At 40.5% G+C, this 26,024-nt stretch overlaps 1 protein-coding gene and 1 pseudogene across 1 annotated transcript; both read left to right on the top strand.

The window, feature by feature from the left end:
• Window positions 1–21,750: 21,750 nt before the first annotated feature.
• Window positions 21,751–22,143, top strand: LOC147424746 (uncharacterized). The gene has a single exon (XM_086500275.1). It carries the CDS (start codon window positions 21,751–21,753, stop codon window positions 22,141–22,143), a length of 393 nt encoding a protein of 130 aa, XP_086356401.1.
• Window positions 22,144–23,912: 1,769 nt separating this feature from the next.
• Window positions 23,913–25,259, top strand: LOC147424745 (uncharacterized; annotated as a pseudogene).
• The last annotated feature ends 765 nt before the right edge of the window (window positions 25,260–26,024 follow it).

Here is a 26,024-nt window from a genome sequence, read left to right as displayed (position 1 = left end):
GACATTTGATGTCTTTGGAAGCAAGGAACCCTTCACTCTTGATTGCTTCAGGTTTTTGATTGATGAGCTCGCTAACTTACCCTACTAATTCTAGCTTTGTTCAACGTGCCTTGAATCTCATCTTTGTCCAAAGTAGAACGTTGGAAAAATCCACTGATGCATTTTTGCCTAGCAACCCTAAATCTTCTTTCATTTAATAAATTGCCAAATACAACGGGTGGAATTACTTTACAAAATGATTGTGATGCACCTCTCATGTTTCAGTTTGGCTGAACTAAGGACCTGAGGTAAACACAAAGAAAGACTATAGCACCCAAAGATACCAACTTGCAAAACATATATCAATTTGAGTTTTTTTGAATAAAAAAACCTCACTGCTTTGATTCTTCTGATGCAACCTCCACCTCCTCGCTTGAGACTCTCAATATTCTTCACCTTGCTTTGTCTTTGCCCAAGCTATGTCCTCTTTCTTCTGACTATATTCAACAATGATTGGAGGCTCTTCACCTTCTACTTGCTTTCTTGAAGCTGATGATTAAGAGCGTCCTTCAACTGTAGAAGCAAATGTGTTTCGAAGTTAAGAATGTCCCTCTCTGCTGCAAGGTTTTTGTGGATATCATAATAGCCCATTCATACCATCTCCTACAAATCTCATCAATGAAGAACAATTGAAGAATGGTGGGTTGTATTTGGTGACGGGGTCTATGGGATACAATCTACCATTTGTCCATAGATCAATGTGCTTCTTTTTTTCTAATCTCAATGCTTCTATGGAAGAAGGCAGAGTTTCACAAAGCCTATTTATTTTTTGGAGAGGGGAATATTCATCTCCCAACTTGACATGGAGATGATAGATACCTCTTGTAGTAGGATTCATGGAGATGACGTGGGGAAGATGATGATTTTTATATGGTGCATAGAAAGATGCCAAGAAAGATGTAGAGATAGGACAAAATGAGGAGAGAAAAATTTGAAATTTGGACCAAAAGAGAAAAACATTGCATTGGGAGGGAGAATTTTTGGGAAAGGGACACATTCCCAAGAGTTTTGAAAACGACACTACATGTGGGCCCCCAAAAAGTAACATCCCGTGCACCCAATAAAATAAAGTTTTTCCCCCAATTTTGGGTTTTAAAATTCTGTGTTCATCTTTCCAAAAATGAAAACTATTCTCTCTCTCTAGCATTTCTTTCAGGGCGAATTCGAGACCTCAAACTTCCCCCAATAATGGGTAAGGTGGCATCATGTAGGGAAAGTAGGCAAACCTAGAGCTCATTTCCACTATTATCTTGTGTGAGAAGGAACTTTATGGACCACTTGTTGCCTACACACGTTTCCACGCCATACAAGCTTACAAGGCCACCCCAGTTCACGAGACTTGACGTGTATGATCCTCACAAGTAACTTAAGGCTTTTGTATGCTCAAAATTCACATGCACTAGAAGTATTTGCACACTTGATGGCAAGGTATGTAATTCCACACTCCGCATAGTGTCCCATAGTTTCTAGTGGTGCAACTTTATCTTCCAGAATAACTTACAACTTTCAAGTACAAAGCAAGCTCAAGAAGATTCCTAATTCCAACCTTGATGACATAATAGAGGTGAGAAATATTGGGAGTAGAACTTCAAAAGTGTAGAGTTATAGGGTGAGGCAAAACAATTTGTGCCATTGATGAAGGGACGAGATGCCATGAGACCGGGCATGGGATCTCCACTCTCTCTCTCTCTCTCTCTCTCTCTCTCTCTCTCTCTCTCTCTCTCTCTCTCTCTCTCTCTCTCTCTCTCTCTCTGTCATCGGATAGAACTTTAAGGTCTCTTAGGATTACCATAAAATATAATATCCAACCAACCCAAATGATTTTCTCATATAAAATAATCATTTAATGTGGGATAATAGACATGAACAAGGATTAGAATATAGACATGTGCTTATTGATCTATCTCAGCATGGGGCCAAGGTTAAAGGGGTCTATATGAGAGATGATCTGTCAAAGAGAAAGACTAGCTAATGGAGCTTAAAGACCTTAGGATTAGCTTCATTAAAGATCTCCAATGGTTAGTGTTAAAAGTCGTTTGACCTTAGGCCAGCTAGGGTTGTGCTTGAGGTGGGAACCCGGCCCAAGATTGAGGTGCTTGTCGTGTTTGTTGACTAAGGTGCTTGAGGTGCTTACTGATTAAGGTGCTAAGGTTCTCCATGGCTAATGTGCTTGAGGGGTTAAGGTGTTCAAAAGTCAAAGCGCATCCCTACTCATGAGGAGGCGAGTCCTCTTTGTAGAAGCTAGAGAGAGAACACACACACCCTCACACAAGGCAAGCTTGGTATGAAGAAAGGAACTAGAATACTTGTCAAGCTCCTCTTTATGCTTCCCTCATGTTGTGCCTAAATCCTATTGGTTGGCCTCCCAAGGGGTCAAATCATAATTTACTTAGTTAAATTAAATTTTTATGCATTTATCAAGTCCTTTCTCTCAAAGGGGAAAGGGGGACACTTGTCCCAAGGTTAGCATGCTTGCTTGATATGCACTCTGCATGTGATTGGCCAGGCTAAAGCTTTCACCTTGAGCTAGAAGAGGGGGTTGACCAAAACAAGGAGGGGGATAGCTTGGGGGTACACTCTCCCCCCCCCCCCCCCACCCCCCCCCCCCCCCCCCCCCCCCCCCACCCCACACACACACACACACACACTCATTGTGTGGGTTGCAATGGCAAGAGCTCCATCTCCTTCTCCAAGCTAGTAAGGAAGTTGTATATGCTAGCCTAGAGGGCTCAAGCTTAAACCCATAGTAGAAGGGATTGTGGTGAAAGCCTTTATGCAAGGAGGCTTCATTTTTGAGTATCCACTCTTGAGGATCCACTTTTGAGAGCTCCCTCTCTCTTGAGTGTTCACTCTATGGCCTAGCCTTGAGCTTAATGTCTATGCTTAAGAGGCTAGTGCTAACCATTGTAGTTAGAGTAATCTCTTCTTGATTAAAGCTAATCCCTATTTTCTCATTAGTCTACTTCTTCTCTAAATTTCATTATGTCATGAAGTAGTATTACACTCTCATTATTCTAGATTTGAGAGAGGATGTACTTCTTGCTATTAACCACTTCTATTCTTTCATAAGCATTCGCTTTGTGAGATTTAGCATCACTAATTAGGTTGATCAAGTTGGGTCTTAATATTGTAATTAGTATGTCTGCCCTACTGTTTGCTTGTGTGTAGATAGGTTATGAAGCTTTAGCACCATTCACCTCATGTGTGTAGCTATTGATGAAGTATCGTGATTGACATGTGGTAATTAGTGTGTTCTTATCATTGGTGTGCTTGGGGTTTCTAGTGTATGGTAAGTTGGACTTCGGTGGACTTGATGTGTGTAGGAGTTGATTGATTAGTGATTAGAGTAGGTTTAGAGTTAGTCTTGCCATGGATATTAGTCATGGCAAGACTAACTCTAAACCCACAATATCCACTTGCATTGAAGTGTTATGTATGTTAAATCTCCTTGTAAGAGGTGGAATTGTCACTCTAATCATGTTAATTGTGTTAATTTATGCCTAATTTGATGATTTGAGTGTTTGAATTTCGGCCTACGATGGTCAATTTTGGAGCCGATTTGAAGTGTTATGTATGTTAAATCTCCTTGTAAGAGGTGTAATTGTCACTCTAATCAAGTTAATTGTGTTAATTTATGCCTAATTTGATGATTTGAGTGTTTGAATTTTCGCCTACGATGGTCAATTTTTGAGCCGATTTGATGGTGCACACACTTGTGTGTGCAATGATGCGTCTTTGTGTGGAGCAAAGGAATAGCTTGGAGTGTAATTATGATGTAAGTGCACTCACTTGCTCATGTCAATTCTTGATTGATTAATGTGGTCGTTCAATGTTGCTAATTATTTGCTAAAATTAGGTGTGTAATTCAATTGACGTACACTTTGCACCTAATTTGATTCACTTGGAATGAAATTGATAGTCAAATTTCGACTAATGAACCTTGTGTGTGCAAGATAATGCTTAATTCTCATCAAGAATTCATGTGTGTGCATAAAAATCATTGCATACACCAAAGAGGGAAAAAACTGTCAAAAAATTCAAGTGTGTGTGCACCTAATCTTGAGTATGTGCATGCATATAAAGTGATGGAATTGATGGTATATGAGTATGCAATCATGTAATTGATGTGTATGCTAGGCTAATTCAATCATTGGATGAGCTTGATTGCCAAAAAAATGGGCAAAGATTGAGTGTGTGCGCCCATCCAAGGCCACTTGATTTTCAATGATTGATGGTCAATTGGGACACCTAAATGGTTTTTGATTATGAAATTTGTATGAAAAGTGTGTGCAATCATTAGGTGTAAGCCTAAATGCATTGCCAATTGAGCCAAATTTGATCATTTGTGCTTAATTTTTGAGTGTGTGCATTGCTTGATTGGGTAAAAATACTGATATTTTTTTAGAAATTAAGCATGCATGCATTCAGTTATGCTTGATCGAGTTTGCAATGTGGAATTGATGTAATTTTTGCATAAAATTTTATCCTAAATTTGGGTGTGTGTGCCTACTCAAATGGCATGTGCAATCCGGTGCTTGAATAAATAATTGGTATTTTTTACCACAATTAAGATGTATGATTTGACCAAATAATTGATATGTGTGTCAAAATTGGCTTGAATATTGAGATAAATATCACTCAATTGATGCTAAATTGTGTAGATTTTTAGTGTATTTACATGCTAATGATGAATCAATTTGATGAACATGGAAAAAATGCACTAATGTGTGCCTACTCAATAGCATTTGAGATCCAAAGTGGGGATGAATGATTGGTCTTGGTCAACAATTGTGATGATTAAGACTTAAAGTTCGATACATGTATGATTTATTGAAGTGAGATGACTCAATTGCACACAATTGAGGATGATTGAATGCACTACCGTTGCATTGAAGCTGAATTGATTGGAATTTTATTGAATGTGTGCTTATACATTACACTTACGTATGGCCATACAAACCAAAATGATAGGCCGATTGGGTCTTGAAGATTTGGACAATTAGAAATGAGCAATCAATTTTGCGATGATCGCTAATGATGTTCAAAATGGCCAATGATCATCCAAGGAGTTTGTTTAAGTGCAGCTGGGAGATGTGCATATTGACATTGATTGAATTGTCATAACATTGATAAGGCTCAAGAGTGGAGCAGTCAATTAAAAATTAAGAAAGTAAAAAATTTTGGAGATCTTTTGAGGGCTATGAAAGGATTATTTTCATGCTAGCCCACCATCACATCTACACCCACACCATCACCTAAATATTTGCTTGCCTTTGCTTGGGCTCACTCACACACCTTCGATGCCTGTGGGAGACTCCTATTATAAGGAGAGATTTTAGAAAACCAAAATTCAAAATAAAAGGCAAAGGGCCACAAACACTAGGCTCATAGAGTCATGTGCTTGTGGCGCAATCTCATAATGATGCAAAGCTGCCTACGATGATCCAAGACCCATGCTCGGAATCCATTCTCCCTTTGGCGTGTTTCTATTCAAATTTTGGTGCTTCAAATTGAAGATACCAACTTTTAGGGTATCACATAAACACACACACACACACACACAGACACACACACACACACACACACACACGATTACAGCAACTCCCATCTCCGCTATCTGCAGTCGGTGCAACACACACACACACCCACACATACACTCAGGCTCGCATTGGCCAGCCAAGCCTTACCACCCACGCTCGTCCGAGCCTTCTCCTATCCTCTTGCCATAAACACACACACACACACATGTGCATTTCCCAACCTTGGTCATCGCATCTGATTTGTCTCACAGGCATACGCCATCATCTACATTCATTGGCCCTAGTTGTGTCCACTACTCTCGGAGTCGAATCCCGTCAAGCTCGGCTAGCCTACCTCAGCTTGCTATAGCCTCAATTGATACAGTGATACGGCCCTCCTTTGTTGACCTTATTAACACATGCACACACCCATTTATGCCCTAGTCCTTCCATGGTACAATTCACCAATCTCACTTGCCTTACCTCTAGCTCCCTGTTTCGGCCTTGGCTCGTAGCATTGCATTCCCATATAGGTCCTGCAGCCGGTTGCATACACAGATCACTAAGTTGTGAAGGAGGAGATGATGCAGTTATTTTGAATTGAATTGAAAGAAACCTTGGTCCTCGCCTCTGTTGATCGTGGTCAAAACAAACCTCCACTCAAATGATCAGTTGCCCTCGCAACTACTTGCACTCCTATTGTGTGTATGGCTTCAACTCCCTACTGCCAGTGCCGCCCAGTAACTCGTTATGGAGCAGGCCATACAAATTCATCTCCTGTAGCTTCAACCACTACAGTGAGGCTCAAAATCGCCATATATATTAGTTGTGTGCTCCCTCTTCACTCTCTTGCAACTCCCTTTTCCCAGTCTCCTACATTTCTGATCGTTTCCCAATATTTGTCCATCTTGGCTCCTTCATAGGCTTGGGGTTGTATGTATTGCAATTGCCAGCAGAATATCATGCCAAACAAGAGAGCTCCTTTAGCCCTGTGTGTGTGAGAGAGAGAGAGATAAAGAGAGAGCGAGAGTATTTGTGTTTCAAAATATTGATGGCTTAAGTTGCAAGTGCTTGGGTGATGGCTCGAATTGTATAAGCAGAGCTTTTTGCTTTGCTCTCCTCCAATAAGCTGGAGACAAAGGACCTCAGAGTTGCGCCAAAGGGATTGCTTAGCTGTTGTCTTCATTATTTTGTGCTATCAGAAAGTACCAATATTTATTGGTAAAAAAGAAGCCCAAAACTGAATAACTTGTCTGCTAAATGAGCTACATGAGAGCTTGTTATACCCATGGATAAATTTATGCATGGATTATGGGGATTTTTCTCGTCCAAGGCAACTATTATGCTCATTTTGAGTACCTGCTTTTGTACATTGATTATGGGGCTATTTTGTGACACAAACATCCATTTTGATTTAATCAAAAGAGCTGGGAAAACAAAAGTTTATCCTATGCTTTTCCTTTGCGATGTTATATATTAGCTACATGTAAGCTTCATCTTGAGGTACATTGAAGTAAATTGATCCTTGGTCAAGAATGTGCACTAGCTTTGGGGCTTGGCATTGCTTGTTATATTTTAGTGCTTGATTTGAATGAGAAAACCATGCGCAAAACACTGAACTTGAGCCTATTTGATAGCCAAAAGGCACATCAAAAGAGGTCAGAACCAAGAGATGAGAGACGTTGGGCAGCCACTCAACCCCCTATTCGCCTGGTCTTGACCCTGCTACAAAACTAGTGTTCATTAGCAAAAGTCAGAACCAAGCAATGAGAGACCTTCGGCAGCCACTTAAAACCCTATCTCACGTGGTCTTGACCCCGCTGCAAATGGCATTCATACTCGTTTCTCTGATATGTATGTCATATTTGCTCTGTAAGAGCAAGCAGGCAGGCATTAATTATGTGCTATGATTATGTGATCATGATCATTTACATGCATAAATGAATAAATTATTTTGACTTATGCATGATCTAGTGCTTTGCCTAATTGAAAGATTCTCTTTGCACTAAACTGGAAAAACTCTTAATGATATGTTTGGGCATCTTTTAAGAGCTACATTGCACATGCAATAATGCTTGATCGAGACATCCTATGTCCTAAAATCTGGGCTTGACATTGACTGTGCATTTTAGTGCTTGCTCTAAATGAAAAATCCTTGCATAGCACTAAAGTTGAGATTCCGTGAATGACCATGGGATAGTAAAATTTTGGGCTTGTGATTGAGCATGCTTTTAGTCTTGTATTGATTGATAAATGCTTTCATGGTTATGGGAAAAGCTGTGATTTCATTGATCCAAGAAGGGGTCATCATTATTGAAAAATTTGGCTACTTAGAGCCATTTAATTCTTTGGATTAAAAAATTGTATACATGGTAGCTCATAGCTTGGTCTAAAGTGAAAATGTTTTCATTCAAGCTAGCGTTTTAAGAGCTTTCAAGTATAAAATTTGGCTATTTGAGAGCCATTCATTTTCATTCCATTAAAAGTTGATATAGCCAACTTTTTGAAAAGCTTTAAATTGTAAAATTTGGCTATCAAGAGCCACTTCATTTCATCAAAGTTGCATTATTTTAGCTCTTGGCTTGTTTTAAACTCCATACTTCAAGTGAGCTAGAAACTAATCAACTTTTGAATCATGCATGAGAGATGGTAAAAATTGAAAAATTTTCTTATGTAGAAGCTCATTTTATCTCTCATGGTTGAGATGTATGCATAAATTTTCTATCAAAGAGCATTATGTGCATAACCAAAGGCATTTTTTCCCCTTGGGTTTTTTCCCTTTGGCAAATTTGGGTATGCAAGACCCTAGCTTTAGGTTTTCATTAATGTTTTTGTGGTTTTTGGTTTTCAATAATTGGCTTTTATAGCTTGTGTTTCCACTTAGCTTCAAAAGTATTCTTTTGCAAATAAAAAGATCAAGAGACTTCTCTACACAAAGGGGTTGCTCAAGGATGCTCAAAAGAGCATGAATAGGTGTAATCCTTCCATGATTTTTCTGCTTTTATCTCTTCATTCTCTATGCTTGGCTTAAGTAATTTTTGCTTCTAAGCTATGGTTCTTTCATGTTCAAAAGATAGGCATGCTAAAGTTTCAACACTTTGCTTTGTGAATATTAACTCATCAAAAAATTAGGTTTTATGTGTGCTAATCATAGGTAATTCTCCTTGATCTTATGTTAATGTAGGTTCATTTCTCATCAGTCCTAGACTCTTAGTGATAGTTTTGATACTCCATTCATTTTTAACATGACCTAGAGCTATGATTAGGCTTTAGTCCTTTAGTCCAATTTCCATAAGCATCACATAATGGAAGCAATAAAAAAGTGAAAAAAAATGAAACAACGATGCAAAAAAAGTGTCAAGAAAAAGTAGCAAAAAAGCTACTAGACACATGAAAATCAAAATCTTACAACATATGTGAGACCTAGCGCCTTATCGGCACTTGGCAGACAAGAGGAATCACCTTGGCTCGCTTGGTCAAGGCCCTAAGCCAGTGCCTTGGGCTGATAGGGGTTAGCCGTTGATAGCCGTTTTTCGGCTCTCCGTAATTGCCATAGTGAGTTAACCCACCCTACCAAAATCATCCAAACACTGTGGCTATCCCTACCATTTCACTGTATATAGGTGTGTGTGAGTTAGGGGACTTTTCCCATATCTTCTTAAAAACCCTCAGCTAGCTAGTCACTGAGCTCGTTGAGCCAAAAAAATATAAAAAATATAAGTATATTATGGCCCATTTGTATGTAAATATTTCATTGTATATAGGGCCTAAATAAAAGGATTTTTCATAATTATTTTGGTATTTATTTAAATATTTCTACCTATGATGTGTTATTTATGCTATGTACATTGACTCACCATTACCATATTTTTTCTTACCATTTTGCATACTCTTTATTCCATATAAAAAATAATTTCATGCAATCTTCTCTTATTTTTGGTGTAACTCCATCCCAACAAAAATCCAAAAAAACTACTTTTATTTATGTGTATATTTTTTCACTATTGTGATTTTTCCTTCCTACATCTATTCTCTTTTACTCTCATAAATTAAAATACCAAAAATATTCATCTTTTTATGGTAGACTTTAAATAAGAGAGATTTATTTTGACCCCTTAATATTTTTTCCACCTATATTATTTATATTTGACATGTACATATTTTTTTAGACCCCTCAATATTTGATTTTCTTAGTTGTACTATTCACTTATATCATGATCTCAACAATATTTTCAATTATAGACCTACCAAATAAGGTCAAGTGTATGTGGAATGCATGCATGCACCATGGGGAGCTCACTCTTGGAGGTATTCAAAAGAATCATCCAAAGAAGGACCTCACAAGGACCTTGTGCAGTGGAAAAAACAATCGGTTTTGCTGAATTTTTAAAGATCACATGCTCCCCGAATTTGAAAAGGTGATACAAACAAAAGTTGTAGCTCGTGAGCTGAACTTTCACCTCAAATTTTTTCATATTTTTTTGAGCTACGAGCTGTGAGCTATGATTTTATTAGTGGACCCCAGTTTGCCCATGCTATGCAGCCACACTCCCCCTTCCACTTTATCATTTTCCTCTTTCACACACACCTCTCCACTCATCATCCCCACCTCTGTCACCACTCCTCTCTGCACCCTACTCACCTTCTTCTAAACCTTGAAGAATAAGAGAAACCATGGTGAACTCATGTTTCCTACACACACTTCCATTCCAAAATTGACCACCTAGTCTCATTTTCCCTCATCCATATTACCCATATCTATCAAAAAATCATAAAATTCAGTCTCTTCTCTTGAAAGACAGCATAATGGTGATTGATTACTCATATTCAATTACCTTGGCTCCCAAAGGAAGGTCAAGAGTGAAAAAACGTACCGTCAAAGCTAGTGGACCGTCAACAAGCGTCAAATTTGACCCTACTCAAGACACTTGGAGCATCAACATTGTAAGAAATCCATGTTCTCTTACCTATTAAGAGTTTTTTCTTCCTTATTTGTATCCTACTTGGATACTCCCATTGTAAATATCCAATTCCATTTGTAAATCAATAAAATAACTAACTCTACTAATTTACTAACACTAACCTACTATGAAAAGTCCTATCATCTCCACTTCTCTCCTCTCTCTCTTCTTTATCTATCCACACCAACTTCTTGATAATTCCAAGCAAAAAAAATTAGATAAGTGTTCAAAATCTAACCCACCCATGGTTAGAGGAGTAACCCTAGCCTTCAAAATTGCTATAAAAGAAGGGTGTAGCTAGCACAAAGGGGGAGCCATAAGCAAGAGCACTATGCTATAGCTTGAGAAGCCAAGCTCAACCTCTCTAGAAGGAGCTCTTGAGTGGAAGCTCATTGTCGTATGCTTGTGCATGTGTTGTAATAGGGGTGATTAGCATGGGAACTCTATGCCATTGTAAGAGAGAGAGCGATCATTCAATTGAGAGTGGAAAATCTATCATTCCTCCTACTAGTGTAAGCCCAACATTTGCTGAATCAAGTAGGGTGGATTTGGACTAAGCTTGGATACTTTGTCTCTCTTCCAACGTGAAGTAATGGACAACAATGATGTGTAAGTGTCTTGGTGATATTTTTAGTTCTTGATAGCTTGTGTCTGGGTGTTGACATCAATTTAGCCATAAATCCCACATATTGTAAGAGGGTGACAGGGTGGAGAGGACTCCCTTGGCCTTAAGACAGTGATTGGGGTGGCTTTTCTTGTGATGTGTCGTGGTGAAATTTACTCAAGCTATGTTGAACAAATACTAATCTCACTTTGATCGGTCATGACAGATTTGTAAGAAGGTATTAATGCAACAAGCACCCCCTCCCTCTTCTCTCTCTTTCTTACATATCTAATTGTGTTTGCTTGATCATTGCCGATACATTTCAAAGTAGCCCGAGCACTATCTCTCTCTCTCTCTCTCTCTCTCTCTCTCTCTCTCTCTCTCTCTCTCTCTCTCTCTCTCTCTCTCTCTCTCTCTCTTTACGCGTCCTAGTTCGCATCCAAAACTAGGTGGTGCCCCAAATTTGTGTAGGGTTAGGTTGCGGGTTTGTGTGTGTGTTTGTTTTTTTTTCCAACCCCAACCCAATTGAGCAGCACGGGAGCCTACAAGGGTGCTTAGAGGCCAGTCTTTTTGTTGCCCGCCCCGGATCGCCTCACCGTCACCTTGGTAGGCTAGTATGCTTTTGGAACACCTTCTTGAGGGTTCAAGGAGCCGAGATCCGCACTTAGACTTGCCTTGGGGTGGTAGCCTTGTATTGTGTTTTACTTTTTTTCAATGAATGACAAAAAAAAACTCCCTTGAGCTTCAAAATGCTATGACAATGTCCTAATAGATTAGGAGCTTTTTAATAGCCCGTAGACATGATACACTTGAATGATTTATTAAGATTGTTCACATAGTTTTTAGGCTAGTAGGTTTATGAACTTGCATTAGCCTAGGATTGCTTGCGTCTCATGCATACAACTAAAGTCTCAAGTGGTTTAATATTCATGATAGTTGAGTGTTTTTTTGCTTTATGTTGCCTAGTTTTTGACTATGATTCACCCATCTTTTAGAAGCTAAAAATCCACTTTGCATCGTTGTTCATTGTACTTCATGTTTTGTATCCTTGTTGGCCTTTGATGCTCATTACTTGTTCTTATGTTTTGGAGCACAACATTTCTTCCATGGACTTGCTTTCTACCATGTCACTGTGTTTTGCTTCACCGGCACACAAGGACGTGCACAAAATTAGGAAGGGGAGCAACGGCTAACACATGCTACATCGAATATGCATCAATCGGGAGATATAATATGTTTGTGCATAATATTGCTAACTCACTTTGTATAAGTCTTGGGCTCACTTGGAGTTCCAAAGTTGTATATGCTAGCCTAGAGGGCTCAAGCTTAAACCCATAGTAGAAGGGATTGTGGTGAAAGCCTTTAAACGGAAGCCTTTATGCAAGGAGTCTTCATTCTTGAGTATCCACTCTTGAGGATCCACTTTTGAGAGCTCTCTCTCTCTTGAGTGTTCTCTCTATGGCCTAGCCTTGAGCTAAATGTCTATGCTAAAGAGGCTAGTGCTAACCATTGTAATTAGAGTAAGCTCTTCTTGATTAATCTAATCCCTATTTTCTCATTAGTCTACTTCTTCTCTACATTTCATTATGTCATGAAGTAGTATTACACTCTCATTATTCTAGATTTGAGAGAGGTATGTACTTCTTGCTATTAACCACTCCTACTCTTCCATAAGCATTCAATTTGTGAGATTTATCATCACCAATCAGGTTGATTAAGTTGGATCTTAATCTTGTAATTAGTGTGTGTTCCGTACTGTTTGTTTGTGTGTAGATAGGTTTTATGAAGCTCTAGCACCAATCACCTTGTGTGTGTAGCTATTGTGTGATTGACATGTGGTAATTAGTGTGTGCTTATCGTTAGTGTGCTTGGGGTTTCTAGTCTATGGTAAGTTGGACTTCGGTGGACTTGATGTATGTAGGAGTTGATTGATTAGTGATTAGAGTAGGTCTAGAGTTAGTCTTGCCATGGCTAATCTCTACTTGCATTAGAAAGGTGATCTCTTGAATCCTCTATTTATATTCATCCGGGATGCTCGTGCTTCCATGGCCGAGCCGGGTTGCCGATCCACGGATTTGATAATTTTGTGTGGGTTGGAATTAGGTCGTGCTACAACATCTCCCAACATTAAAATAAAATCTCTCCTGAAAAGCTTGAAGCTTTTCACAAGGAACACAAATGTTTCAAGTGTGGGGAGCAAGGACATGGCTTTCGTTCTTGTCCCAAGAGAAATACCTATAATGAGACTCCTAGAGCTTCCACTATGAAAGCTCTAAAAGATGATGCTCATTGCAAAGGATGACCTCTTTCATATGCTTGTGGAAAGGTAAGGGAGCATGATGCCTTCATCTTGTTTGACCTTGGCTCTACTCACAACTTCATATCAACGGAGTTGGCCACTAAGTTGGGCATTCAAGCTTTCAAGATGGGAGATACATTAACTGCCAATGTAGCTTTCAAGGGATAGCAAGCCTCTTTTACTCCCTTGATTGGGAATTGAGGCTTCATGTCCAAATCTACGTCGACAAAGAAGACTTTTTCATCTCTCCTCTTCAACATGAAATGTTATCCTAGGGGCACCATGATTCAACCGCATGGCTACCAACATGAAGTTCCCTAAAAGGAGAATCTAGTGAGTCTGATCGTACTATACCACTTGTAAATTCTCCTGCTTTTGATAAATCAATGAAAAGCTCATTTTTTGCGTACATGATTTTTGTCATAGAGTCCCTAAAAGATCCTAATGTTTGATCAAATGTAAATGGTAGGAATGAAGAAGAGTTAGACTCGTCTAATTTTCTAAAAGGATTCCAATATGTGTTCATCGATGATATCCCTATGGACTTACCTCCAAAACGAGGGGATGATGACCATGAAATAGAGCTCCTACTAGGAAGCTCACCGCCTAACAAGCCTCCTTATTGAGTTTCCAAGCTCAACAAGATGAGATCATGAGGCAAGTACAAGAATTGGTAGACAAATAAATGGTGAGGCCTATCTCCTCTCCCTTTTGTTCTCCAGTATTTAGTGCAAAAGAAATATGGTACATATCGCATGTGTGTGCACTATCAATCACTAAACCATATCACTTTTCAAAATAAATTTCTTGTACCTTGGGTAGAAGATCTATTTGATAAGCTACAAAGCTCTACCTACTTCAGTAGGATTGAGCTTAAAAGTGGCTATCATCAAATAAGGATAGTGAATGAAGATATCCTAAAGACCGCGTTCTGTACAACATTTGGTATTTATGAATATCTAGTCATGCCTTTTGGCTTGACTAATGCACCATCCACGCTCAATTGTTTAATGGAGAAAATATTTAGACCCTACTGCAAATTCATTGGAGTGTTCTTTGATGATATCATCATGTACTCCAAGTCCGTGGAGGAACACAAGCAACATCTCCTTGTGATTTTTCAATCATTGAGGGAGAACAAGCTTTTTATCAATCAAAATAAAAGAGAATTTTTCCTTTAAGAGATTCAATACTTAGGTCATATTATCTCTCAAGATGGTATCCATATGGATCCATCAAAGTTGGAGGTAATAAAATCATGGCCTAATCCAAGGAATCTACATGAGCTAAGAAGCTATATTGGTATGTGTGCATAATATAGACGCTTCATAGAAAAATTCTCTCAAATAGCGGGACCATTATATGACTTAACAAAGAAGAACATTAAGTACTCATGGACTACCACAAGGAGAAAAATGCTTTTGACAAGATCAAAGAGAAGGTTACCTCCCAACCAGTCCTTCTGCTTCCGGATCTCTCAAATCCATTTGAGATCCAATGTGATGCTTGTGGTGATTGCCTTGGAGCAGTCTTACTTCAAGAAGGGCATGCCATAGCATATGAGAGTCGAAGGATCAATGCCAATGAGGGAGTCTTGGGAATATACAAAAAAGAGCCTTTAGCTGTTCTACATGCCCTAGACACATGGAAGCACTATGTATTGGGGACTCCATTTATTTTACGAGAAAACCCCCAAAGTCTCAAGTACGCAAACTAAGCTTTTCGACAAACAAATGAGGTGGGAAAATTTTATTTCGCAATTTTAATTTCATATTTCTCACATTGCTAGTAAGCACAACTAAGTGGCGGATACACTTTCACGATGACCAAGATCCTCTATGATAGATGAGTATGCTACAGGCCTTGACTTTAAAGACATAATGTTAGCCCTTGCTTGTGGGAATGAAAGAGGAACCATTCCCCTTGTAGGATGGTTATCTTCTCCATGGAAATAGGCTATGTGTTACCCACTCCCTTCATGAGAAAGTTATATATGAATCCCATGCTCCTCGTATGCGGGTCATAGAGGCCTTCAACCTCCTCTTTGAGGAGTAGAGACGTACTTCTATTGGCCCACCATGAAAGTAGACATACAAGAGTATGTTTCAAAATGTGTGGTATACCGAAAGACTAAGTATGATAGAGGGAAGCAACCTGGATTACTCCAACCATTGTCAATCCCTAATTCACCATGGTAGAGTATATCCATGGATTTTATCTTTGGATTATCCAAGTTTATCCATGGGAATATGAGAATATGGACAATAGTCGAAAGGTTTAGTAAGCAAGCACACTTTATTCCTATCAAAACGACTATTAAGCGGCACATCAAATGGTAACTCTCTTCATATCTCACATTTTCAAACACCATGGTAATAGATCATGTCAGATAGAGATCCTAGAATGACCAGTAAATTTTGAAAATGTTTCTTTTAAAATCTAGGTATAAGAATGAATTTCTCTTTGTCCTGTCACCCACAAACGGATGGCCAAAGTGAGATAGCCAATCTTACAATACTTGATCTACTAAAGACTTGTGTTACAGAAGTAGATCAATACTCACAATGGAAAAAGTACTTAACCCTTGTAGAGTATGAGTACAACAATATTGTCCATACTTTCGAGGGAAAAGCACCTATTGAGGGTAGACCTAAAAGTCCCTTGCTACCTAAAGTACATGGGAAGATCTTCGCTGCAAATGAATATAGCTGTGACTTACAAGAATCTTTCCAAAAGAGTAAGGAGGCTATAGACATCTCTCAGCAAAGGAAGCTATTGTTGACAAGCAGAGAAGGTCCTTAACGTTTAAAGAAAATGATTGGGTCTTACTTAAGTTTCCCAAGGCTCGATTGAGGCAAATGACGAGCAAAAATCCTACGGGCCATCAAAAGTATTATGCTAAACTAGCAAAAAGATACTTGGTCCTTTTCAAATGTTGAAGCCAATCAATAAATTGGCTTATCAACTCAAGCTACCCTACCATTGGTGCTCATACACAATGATTTTCATGTGAGCCTACTTAATCCCTACAAAGGAGACCCACAAAGTGACCCACTTATTGAAGACCCTCTCAAAATCAAAGACCAAGAAGAGGTGCTACAACCCAAAGGCATGAAGACAAGGTACTACGACATGGTAAGATTATCCGTCGATATCTTATGTTAAAAAATTATCCTTTTGAAGATGCTAGATGGATGCAAGGATTACAGTTTAAGGATAGTATAAATCTTGTCATTGCTTACAATGCTACATTAGAGTAAGCAAATGTACATGTTTCTTTTAAATGATCAATGTTTTTGTCTTATAAGACTAATTCTCTTTTAATTGTGAACAAATTTAAGTAGTATGCATGCTTAGAATCATGTTTGTGTTGACGGCGTCTCTCAAACACCAAGTAGAAATTGTCACTCTACTTTGGGACTATGATATGGACTAAAGAGAAGACATGCTTGCGGTAGCAAATGGATTAGTCATCCATCTTGGAATGATGTCATAGGGTAAAAAGGGATCCTCTACCCACTCGGAAACATTGACTAATGACTAAGGCTTTATCTCTTCTACCTCATAGTCGAGCATGACTATGATTTCAAGAGAGAGATAATATCATAAAATCTAATATCTAACTAAATTACATGATTTCTCATATTAAACTGATCATTTAATGTGGGAGAATAAACAAAAACAAGGGTTAGAATATAGACATGTGCTTATAGATATATCTTAACAGGGGGCCAAGGTTAAAGGGGTCCACACGAGAGATGATCTATAAATACATGGGCAATTATGCGCATTGTTTACAACTCCATGTGTGCACATCTCATCCACATTCCACACGAGGCATTGATTAAAGGACAACAAATTGGTTCAGGGGACTTTGGTGAAGTAAAAGAGTACAAAGTTCGAGGGATTTCTTTTCTTCTTGAGCACATAACATATTGTGGGAAATTGTACAAGGGAAACAACAACTTCAAGTTTGAGAGCTTTCAAATAGAGCATGACATGCAAGCATTGCACTCAAAAATCTTCAAGTGCATTGCTTTCATAAATGAGTCGACCTGGATAACAACTTTTCCATACTATAATGGAGGCTTGATCGATGACATAATCTTGAAGGTTCCCTTCAAATACAGTGAATTTTCCAGAGTGATGTATCGCTTGGATCAAGGGTGGAAAAAGCCTCTCCCTCCTGACATGAAACTAAGCCAGGAGCATCTTGCCAAAGTCAAGGAGGTAGTGACGAGTATGCCCACATGCATGCTCTGGTGGATGGCATGGCACTACACATACAACGAGAATTATTCACACTGACCTACACACATTTAATATAGTATTGGACTTCATCAAAGATTTGAAGGCATGCATTGGCATCATTGATCGGGGACTTCTACTAAAAGAGTCCAAAAAAGTGATTTTCTCTTAATTTTGTATATGAGGCAGGTAAAAACCCAAAAAAGGTGGCACTTGCTCAATCTACTACTGATCAAGAGCGACAGACATGAGCATGCGGCTGGCACTCGAGCTATATGATTCCCTTCTTGAATATGCCTACAATCCCCCAAATGATGTTGACACTTTGGGATACTTACTAAAAGGATGGCTGGCGCTCGAGTTATATGATTCCCTTCTTGAATATTCCTACAATTTGGCAAGTGATGTGGATGCTTTGGGATACTTACTAAAAGTACTATATGACTTTTGGAAGGTTGTACACGATCCGTGGATGGGCACAATACCCACAAAAAAGCCACCATGGATGCTATACTTTATAGAGCCAAAAATTGGATGTTCCTACTGAATCACAAAGAGAGAAAATCTATGATGCAAGTGGTAGGGTTTTGCAGATCATTGAACACTGAGCCAGCGAGGGTGCAACGCCCGCTAGTCGAACTCTCTCTACCAGTTATGTAATTGAACATGGTTTTAATATTTAAAATATGTGGTCAAGATAATTTGAGATGTGGTCAAATAATTTGTTTGGTCTCATGTTTGAGGTATACTTGTCTTTACTGGGATGCTTTCCACTGATTTTTGGATTCCATATTTCAATCTTTGAGGCCAATGAGATGGATGTATTATGTATTAATCTTTCATTTACCAAGTTTCTTCTATCATCTATGTTTTTGTAGATATGATAGAAAGACAAGATAACAAGCACCATGAGTGGCTAGAAAGGCATACGAGCGACTTAAAGCTCTTGCACAAGGTTTGACTGCCCGTCAAGTAACTAGAACGGCCTGCATATCATCCAAAGGGGCAAACCCCAATCATGCCCAATGGAGTGACATAAATAAAGAAGTCACAAAGGATATGATCAAAGAGATATGGCCGTGCCCAGAAGATGAGATCAAAAAGGGAAGATGGAAGGTGTCAAGGTGCCAAAATGATGACATCAAACTCAACACTGAGCGAATATTTTTGGAGGTGTATGGCCATCCACTCCATAATTCAAATGCACCACTCTACTTTGCTAAAATGCTTTATATGCATTTTATTCTCGATAGGCCAGTGGACTTTACGTACAAAGATGTCACCATTAGCACCCATGATACTCGAGGAGGAGATAGTGTAACTCACAATACAAGAGCTTTCTCTTATTGTGGACCCGGGGGATTCACTGTGTTTTTCCGTACGGTACCGCGTGAGTGTACAAGAGGGGGGGTTTTGGATTTTGTACATAAGCGTATACAATAGGGGTAGCCCCTCATTATTTCATACTCATATCGTATACATAAGGGAGGGGACATCGCACGTGCGCGGGGGGGGGGGGGGGGGGGGGGGGGGGGGGAGGGGTATCACATACTATGTGTGTGTGTGTGTAATATATATATACATACATACAATGTACATATACACACCATGTTTATAGATCACATCATCCGCGGATAAGTTCGCATTCCGTGGATAAGTTCACATTTAGTTCACACTTAGTTAACATCGAGTTCACAACAAATTTGGTGTGGTGCACATACCCTCCCAAGTTCACATCTAGTTCACACCAAACTTAGTGTGGTGCACATGTTCACATTTAGTTCACACCTAGTTCCGATCGGATGGGCCGGACTGCCCCAACGTGGGCCTTTGATCCCATCTCCCCAAAGAAGCAAGGATCGCTGAGAGTCATACGTTGGAGAGCTCTCCCGCCAAAAGTAGAGCAATGGCAGTCCCAGAAGGAAGCACGGGCCTCATTTGCATTGCCAAGGCCTCTTGCTCCACCCTTGCCCCTAACCAGGTTCACCTCCTCCCCTGCTCCATCTCCTTTAGTGGCCCCGCCCCTGTTTTCGATTACTTCCGGCCCAGGATCACAGGTATTTCCCTATGCTCTCCCTCATTACACATAGCCCCATTCACGTTTCTGATGCGTGTGGCATTGTTTTTTCGGCTTCGAACCCTTTCACTTTTATGGAAGATGTAAAGTCCTCATACTGGCCAGAATCAGGCCAAAACACTGCATTTGAGCTCTGAGTTTTGTATCCATCAACTCAATTTTGAACATTACACTTTGCCTTCATCTTGCATTCAGGGCACATGTCCTAAGCATCCTTCTACAAGGTATTGTCCGTTTGTACAGAACGGTTCTGTCAGATGCACCTAGCAAGTAGCTAGTTGATTAGTGGGCTCCTTCTCATTTGTTTGTGCTTTTGAAGCTTAGATCCAGGTGTGGTAATGACTTCAAGTTTGCCAGACCTTACTCGCAAGTCATCCAATCAAGCCTTTAAAGATAGTGGCAACATAGAACCATTTTTATGCACCTGTCTAAGATGGTGCCCGTGCTTCCAAAGGCTGATTTTTGAAGCTGCCAAGAAACGAAGAGGGATACTTTAGCTGCGTCGCCTACCTATGGTATTATTCTGGGGATTTTCCCAATATGTGTGTTGTTGGGGAAATTCACCAGATAGATGTATAATTGCCAAAATAGCTCCTAGAAAAGTGAAAGAATTAGGCGTGAGCAGATCTTGAGGGATGGGAGCAAACCAAGACTGCAATTATCTCTGAAGTGGCTCGCTTGAAGGGGAAAGGGGGGGTGCTGGACTTCAGCAACCTTGGGCTGAGCAAAAAAATTAAGTCAAAGAATGTTTGCATTTTACCATGTAACAGTGTTCCACTTAGCTTCAAGCCTCCCTTGCAAACACAGAGCAAGAGAGCACAAAAAGTGTCTGTGTGTGTGTGTGTGTGGCGTGAAGTGATAGAGAGAGAGAGAGAGAGAGAGAGAGAGAGAAACTTGTATGAGCATTGTGTGTGTGTTTTGAAGGCTAGACGAGTTAACCAGGCTTTGAAGGCTGGACGAGTTAACCATGAGCTCAAGCAACATTTTAAACAGAGCATACATTCAGAAACTGATCAGGAGCATGTTGGCATGGTAGTAGCAAGAAAGGTAATGGCTGGCTGACAGAGCTTTTAGACTGCAGCTAAGTATTTTCACCATGTTTGCCTTGGTTCTATTTACATAATAGTTGTTCTTGCACTTTTGAAGATGATTTTGGGGGTGTGGGAGTGTGTGAAAGAGGAGGTGTTGGTCGGCAGTGCAGCAGCAGCCAATGCTCAGCTCCAATAATCACTATAGTTAGTCTAGAAATGGAGGTTTCTCACTTGCATTTTACATAGTTGTATCAGTTAACATGAAATGCATTGTCAAGACAAAGTTTTCTAGGTGTGGATATCATGGAGTCCTCTGAATATCAACTTGCCCAAGACAGTTTTGTAAAGCTTACATAGGTCTAAGTCCCATGTCTGCATTCTTAACACTCTGCATTCTAAGTCCCAAGTCTGCATTCTTAACTCAGCAGGTCATTCGAGTGGGTCTCGAGTCCACGTTTTGTATGCCAGTTGAAGGGTGAGCCACAGTGCTTCGAACCCCCATCATTGTATTGTAAAGCCATGTTGGCTTATCGAGTCGAGGAGAGTCCGTCCCTCACTCACTACTTGATTATTGTTTGAGACAGATGGGTATCCATGTAACTCGGGCGAATCACAAATCCGTCTTCAGATAGCTGTAGGAAGTTTTCTTTGTGTCGGCCATCTTCGTGCCCAATTCTTGTGTAGGGTCTACCCATGTCCTCTTAGTATCCAACTGTATAAGATCCCGACAGATGATTTTATTAATCTCCGTTCTTGTAATTGCCAGTGATGGACCCTCAAGAGAGTATTGGAAGCGGGGTAATCTTTCCATACTGAACCCGTGTCTCTGAAACCACGAGGACAGTTGCGCATACCAGCATGATGTATCCAAGTTTTCTATTAGGCTCTTGTTGAGCCCGTGTTCAGTGTATTGCACCCTCTTATGCTATGTATGCACTTGGGACCTAACATTTGGTATCAGAGCTTGTCGAGATGGCCTCATTAAAGGCTTGGTTCAATGTGGAAGTTGTGTCCTTATGCTTTGAAAAGGCGATGCACCGTTTAGTTGAACGTTATGATGGATGGAGCAGAGAAGAACCGGAATATGACTGGGATGCGGTACAAGATGCTATGCATGCTTTGACTCAAACTCGCTCGAGGACTATGGAGATTTACCACAAGGATGTAGATTCGATGCGGTTGGAAAGTAAGAGAACAAGGAAGGAACTTGAAGGAAAGAAAGCAATGTTGGAGGATGAGCTCCGCCGGCAAGAGCAAGGGGTAACCTGGCTTTTTGAGAAGGTGGCTATGATGCAGGATAAGTGGGCCACTGAGGTAGAAATTGCGAAGGAAGAGATGGATCAACAGGGGCTGGTTCGAATGTAGGCCACAGATGGCCGTTGGATTCCCCCTCGACGAGGCGGATTACAAGAGGATGCGAGGTGGGTAAAGTGTACTTGATACCGTACCAGGCAGCCAGGAACACGATCAAATGGTCGGGGATGTACAACAACCATGGTATATCGGGCTGAGCCGAGGGGACCAGTGAACAACTAAGATGTGTGGTGAGATATGTCGGCATGAGTGGAACATCATGTTGGGGCAGTCTATGGATGGCCGATGGGTTCCCCCTCGACAAAGCGGGCTGTCCACCGAGTGGGAGTGCAACATGAGTGCGCATGAGAATAGCCAGGGTAGTAGAGACCAGATCACTATGACAGGGCGATGCAATGAAAAGGGTGGCATAATTTTCGGTGGTTTTTGCAAACGAGGTGCGGTGGCGCTCAAGAAGGCATGGAAGGAAGAGATGGCGAATGTGATACATGCACCACATTGCGAGAGGGCGGGCCCCGGTGAGCACTAGCCCGCGTTTCATTCGAGTTGCTTTGCTTGGCGAGTGATTATGCACATGTTCCTACTCATTAGCTGTCAGTTGTAGCGGAATGAATGTTGTTCTTTCTCAAAATGAGTGATCCATATTTTGCTCAAGGTTCCTTTTTGTTCTTATGGAAGGGAGAGCCTTTCGTTCTTTATGGAGAGTACTGTGATCACAAACAAAGTGAGTGGATATTTTGCGTGCAAGTGTATGAGACTAAGAGAAAGAGAGAAGAGAGATACGACACCAGAGACGTTGTAAAACCCTCCTCCGAAGGCCCCACTCTCATCGGCGAGAGTGGTCTACTTATTGATTGCATAAAGGGTGTACAATGATGATGCATGGATTGATGCAACTCATGACTATGTCAGTGACGACGATGATGACTTTAGGACTGAAATCTGCCAAAACCTAGGGGCTGTTTGTGAGACTAAAAACGCAGGTTTGTCTGCGTTTTTTAAGGCTGAAAATGACAGCTGTCCTTGACTCTGAAAATGCTGGTTTGATGTGGCGATTGAAGTTTGAAAACGCTGCCCAATTGCAGGTCTCTGGCTGCGTTTTGTAGGCTACTAACATTGGCTAAAAATGCTGATATCTGCAGCCCTTTATTGCTGAAAACGCTAGTTGGCTGCAGTCCCTTGAGGGCGATCCCAAAATGCTAGGGATTGGGGGTGGATGACGATAGCAAAAATGCTAGGTTGGGGACTGTTGCTGCTGTGTTTCTTGTGGAAACGTCAAGCTACAAGAGAGGATGGCACCACAAAAACGCTGGGCTAAATGGGGAGGGGCTCGCCAAGGAATGCTTGGAGAGGGTCTTGCTGAGAGAGGGGGAGTACCTGCTACTTGGGGGCCTGTTGTGCTCCTTGCTCATCTGCCCAAGAGTGCTAACTTGGGTTTGCTTATATATTTTCTTACCCAATTTGCCCTACCTACTTTTGTTGGGAAGTCACTTAAATTAATAAGTGAAAAATGTCAAAAATAGGGAAAATAGGATAAAGTCACTAGAAAAATCCCCAAACTGACTCTGATGGAATCTGATTGAATGCTTATGATTATGCGGTGTGCAACCAGAGGATATGCAACTAAGTGACTGGGCATGCATGGTCTACAAATAGACTCACAAAAGTGCTAGATCACTTCTAATTTAGACTGACTGGACTTGACGGAAACCCTGTTATGGTGTAGTTTGTCCACAGAAACATAGGGTTGGATGTGTCACGTGACATTAGCCAATGCTGGCTAAGATGGAATTACTAGACACTGGGCAGCGGGGCGGCAGATGAACAATATTCGTATAGCGACCAACAAGGAAGTGGGGCGAAGAGTCACTCTATAATGTGGGGATTGCAATCGCGCGACTTCAGTTGGCTGATTTCTTGGATTGAGTTTATGAGGTGGATATCTCCTCGTCACAGAAGTTGTGAATGCACAAACAGGTGCAAAAGGTAGCCAAATCGGCACCAAGTTTTGGGAGGTGGTATACGTAGAGCTCGGCATTGATCCCACAGGGTCATACATCGGTGATGCTAACGTGTAGCTGGAGAGAGTGAATGTGTACTACAACAAGGCAAGCTACAGGTGCTACGTGCCTCCCACCGTGCTCATGGATCTGGAGCCAGGTACTATGGATAGTGTTCGAACGGGCCCTTATGGGCAGATCTTCCGCCCAGATAACTTCATCTTTGGTCAGTCCAGAGCTGGCAACAACAACTGGGCCAAGGGTCACTACACCGAAGGCGCAGAGCTCATTGATTATGTCCTTGACGTTGTCCGCAAAGAGCCCGAAAACTACGACTTCCTTCAAGGTGAGTGCCTTTAAGATCTCATTCTATCGTTCTTTATTCTATTTTATTATGTGAAATGTTGTTTTTTCATGCCTTCTTTTCCATTTCTCCGATGTTATAGTTCCATTTATGTCTGTTATAATGATTCTGTTGTCAGTTTTGTTTATATATGACGGTGTAGCTAGCCTGTGCAATCGTCTTGTTTGAAAACAATGTTCAGATCTGTCCTCAGTGAAGGTTTGAAAACAATATTCAGATCTGTCCTCAGTGAAGGTTGTCAGATTTCTTTAAATAAAATTTTCACCACTGTTGTTCTAACTTCTCTAGGTTCCTAGTATCCCCTCTCACTTGGTAGACATTGGCTTTAGATCTACTCTCACCACTCCCAGCCAGTGTTGGATTCCAAATTTGTTTCAAGTCAGCAAGGCTTGCCACAAACTCTTTCTTCAATTAATGTTAATCCGTAAACTGTATACTGTTTCTATGCTTGAGATGTTTGTCTATACACTATGATGCAAGCTTCTGTAGTGGCAGTGTCTTCAACATTGTGTCATTAATCCTACCGAACTGGTTGATGGTGTCTTGTATACCTAGAACGGCGGTTTTTTCTTTCTCTTATAGCTACATCTTATAAAAAAAGCTAGCTTTTCTCTACTAATCAGTTAAATCTGTGATTGCTTGCTTTGAGGCCTTTGTTTTGTAGTTGTTTTGTAGTTTTGAGCTCTGCCTCCTGCAACAAGTTCGCATTCTCAACGGCTTCCTTGGGCCTCATCTTATTAAGCTTCCTCTTTTCAGACTTCTTCGGCAAGGATGATGACGATGCGAGGAGGATTTCGTGCTGACGCTCACAATGGGAGGCTAGCACCTTGCAAGCGAAGCGATTGCCAGACGCAGAGTGAGTTCTCAGTTCACTTTAGTCATGACTTATTTTTTCCTGCTCAATGCCCTTAGGCTTTAGCTATGGCATCCGAGTGTTGACCTACTGATCAGTGACACTTAGTCTTGACGTCCTGACCTGCTGGAGCTGGTGTCCAAGTCCCGACTTCTTCCACTGCAGCCACCAACGCTGTTGACTCCCGGAGCCTCTCGTTGCCTGTCCAATGCACTAAATCGGCTTTTAGATCATAGTTTGAAGCATCTATCAGTAGTTACACTAAATATTGTCACATTTTGTCAATTTTTTTCAAGGCAAGCTCGAAATCTAGCCTAGATTTTGCAAGTTAGTGATACTCACAATTTTGGGTGGTAGTGTGGTATTAACTCAATAAAGAATGTACTTAATCTCAAACTGGATGTGTGACATCATAGGGTTAAAGATTTTAAGATTGTTAGTTTATTTTACATATAGTTACAAATTCTATAGTCTCAATTTCTCACATGGTCATATGGCTTGACCGGGTGTGTTATCTTGAGCTATAGTTTCTTGCCAAGAGACGTCTGGAATACCTTGGGTCTATGTGTCATACCACCACTTTGAAGTTAGATTACTTTGACTCTATTGAAAATGTGTTTGATTTTAACGTATAAGATAATCCTTAAATCCCAAGTGGAAGCCCAAGATGAGGTGGGGAGTTTTTTTGGAAAAAGAAATTATGTGATGAAAATCC

Source organism: Adiantum capillus-veneris, chromosome 25 (assembly GCF_014529385.1).
Source record: "Adiantum capillus-veneris isolate H3 chromosome 25, ASM1452938v2, whole genome shotgun sequence".
NCBI classification, from domain to species: domain Eukaryota; kingdom Viridiplantae; phylum Streptophyta; class Polypodiopsida; order Polypodiales; family Pteridaceae; genus Adiantum; species Adiantum capillus-veneris.
This window is presented reverse-complemented; position numbering and strand designations above follow the sequence as displayed.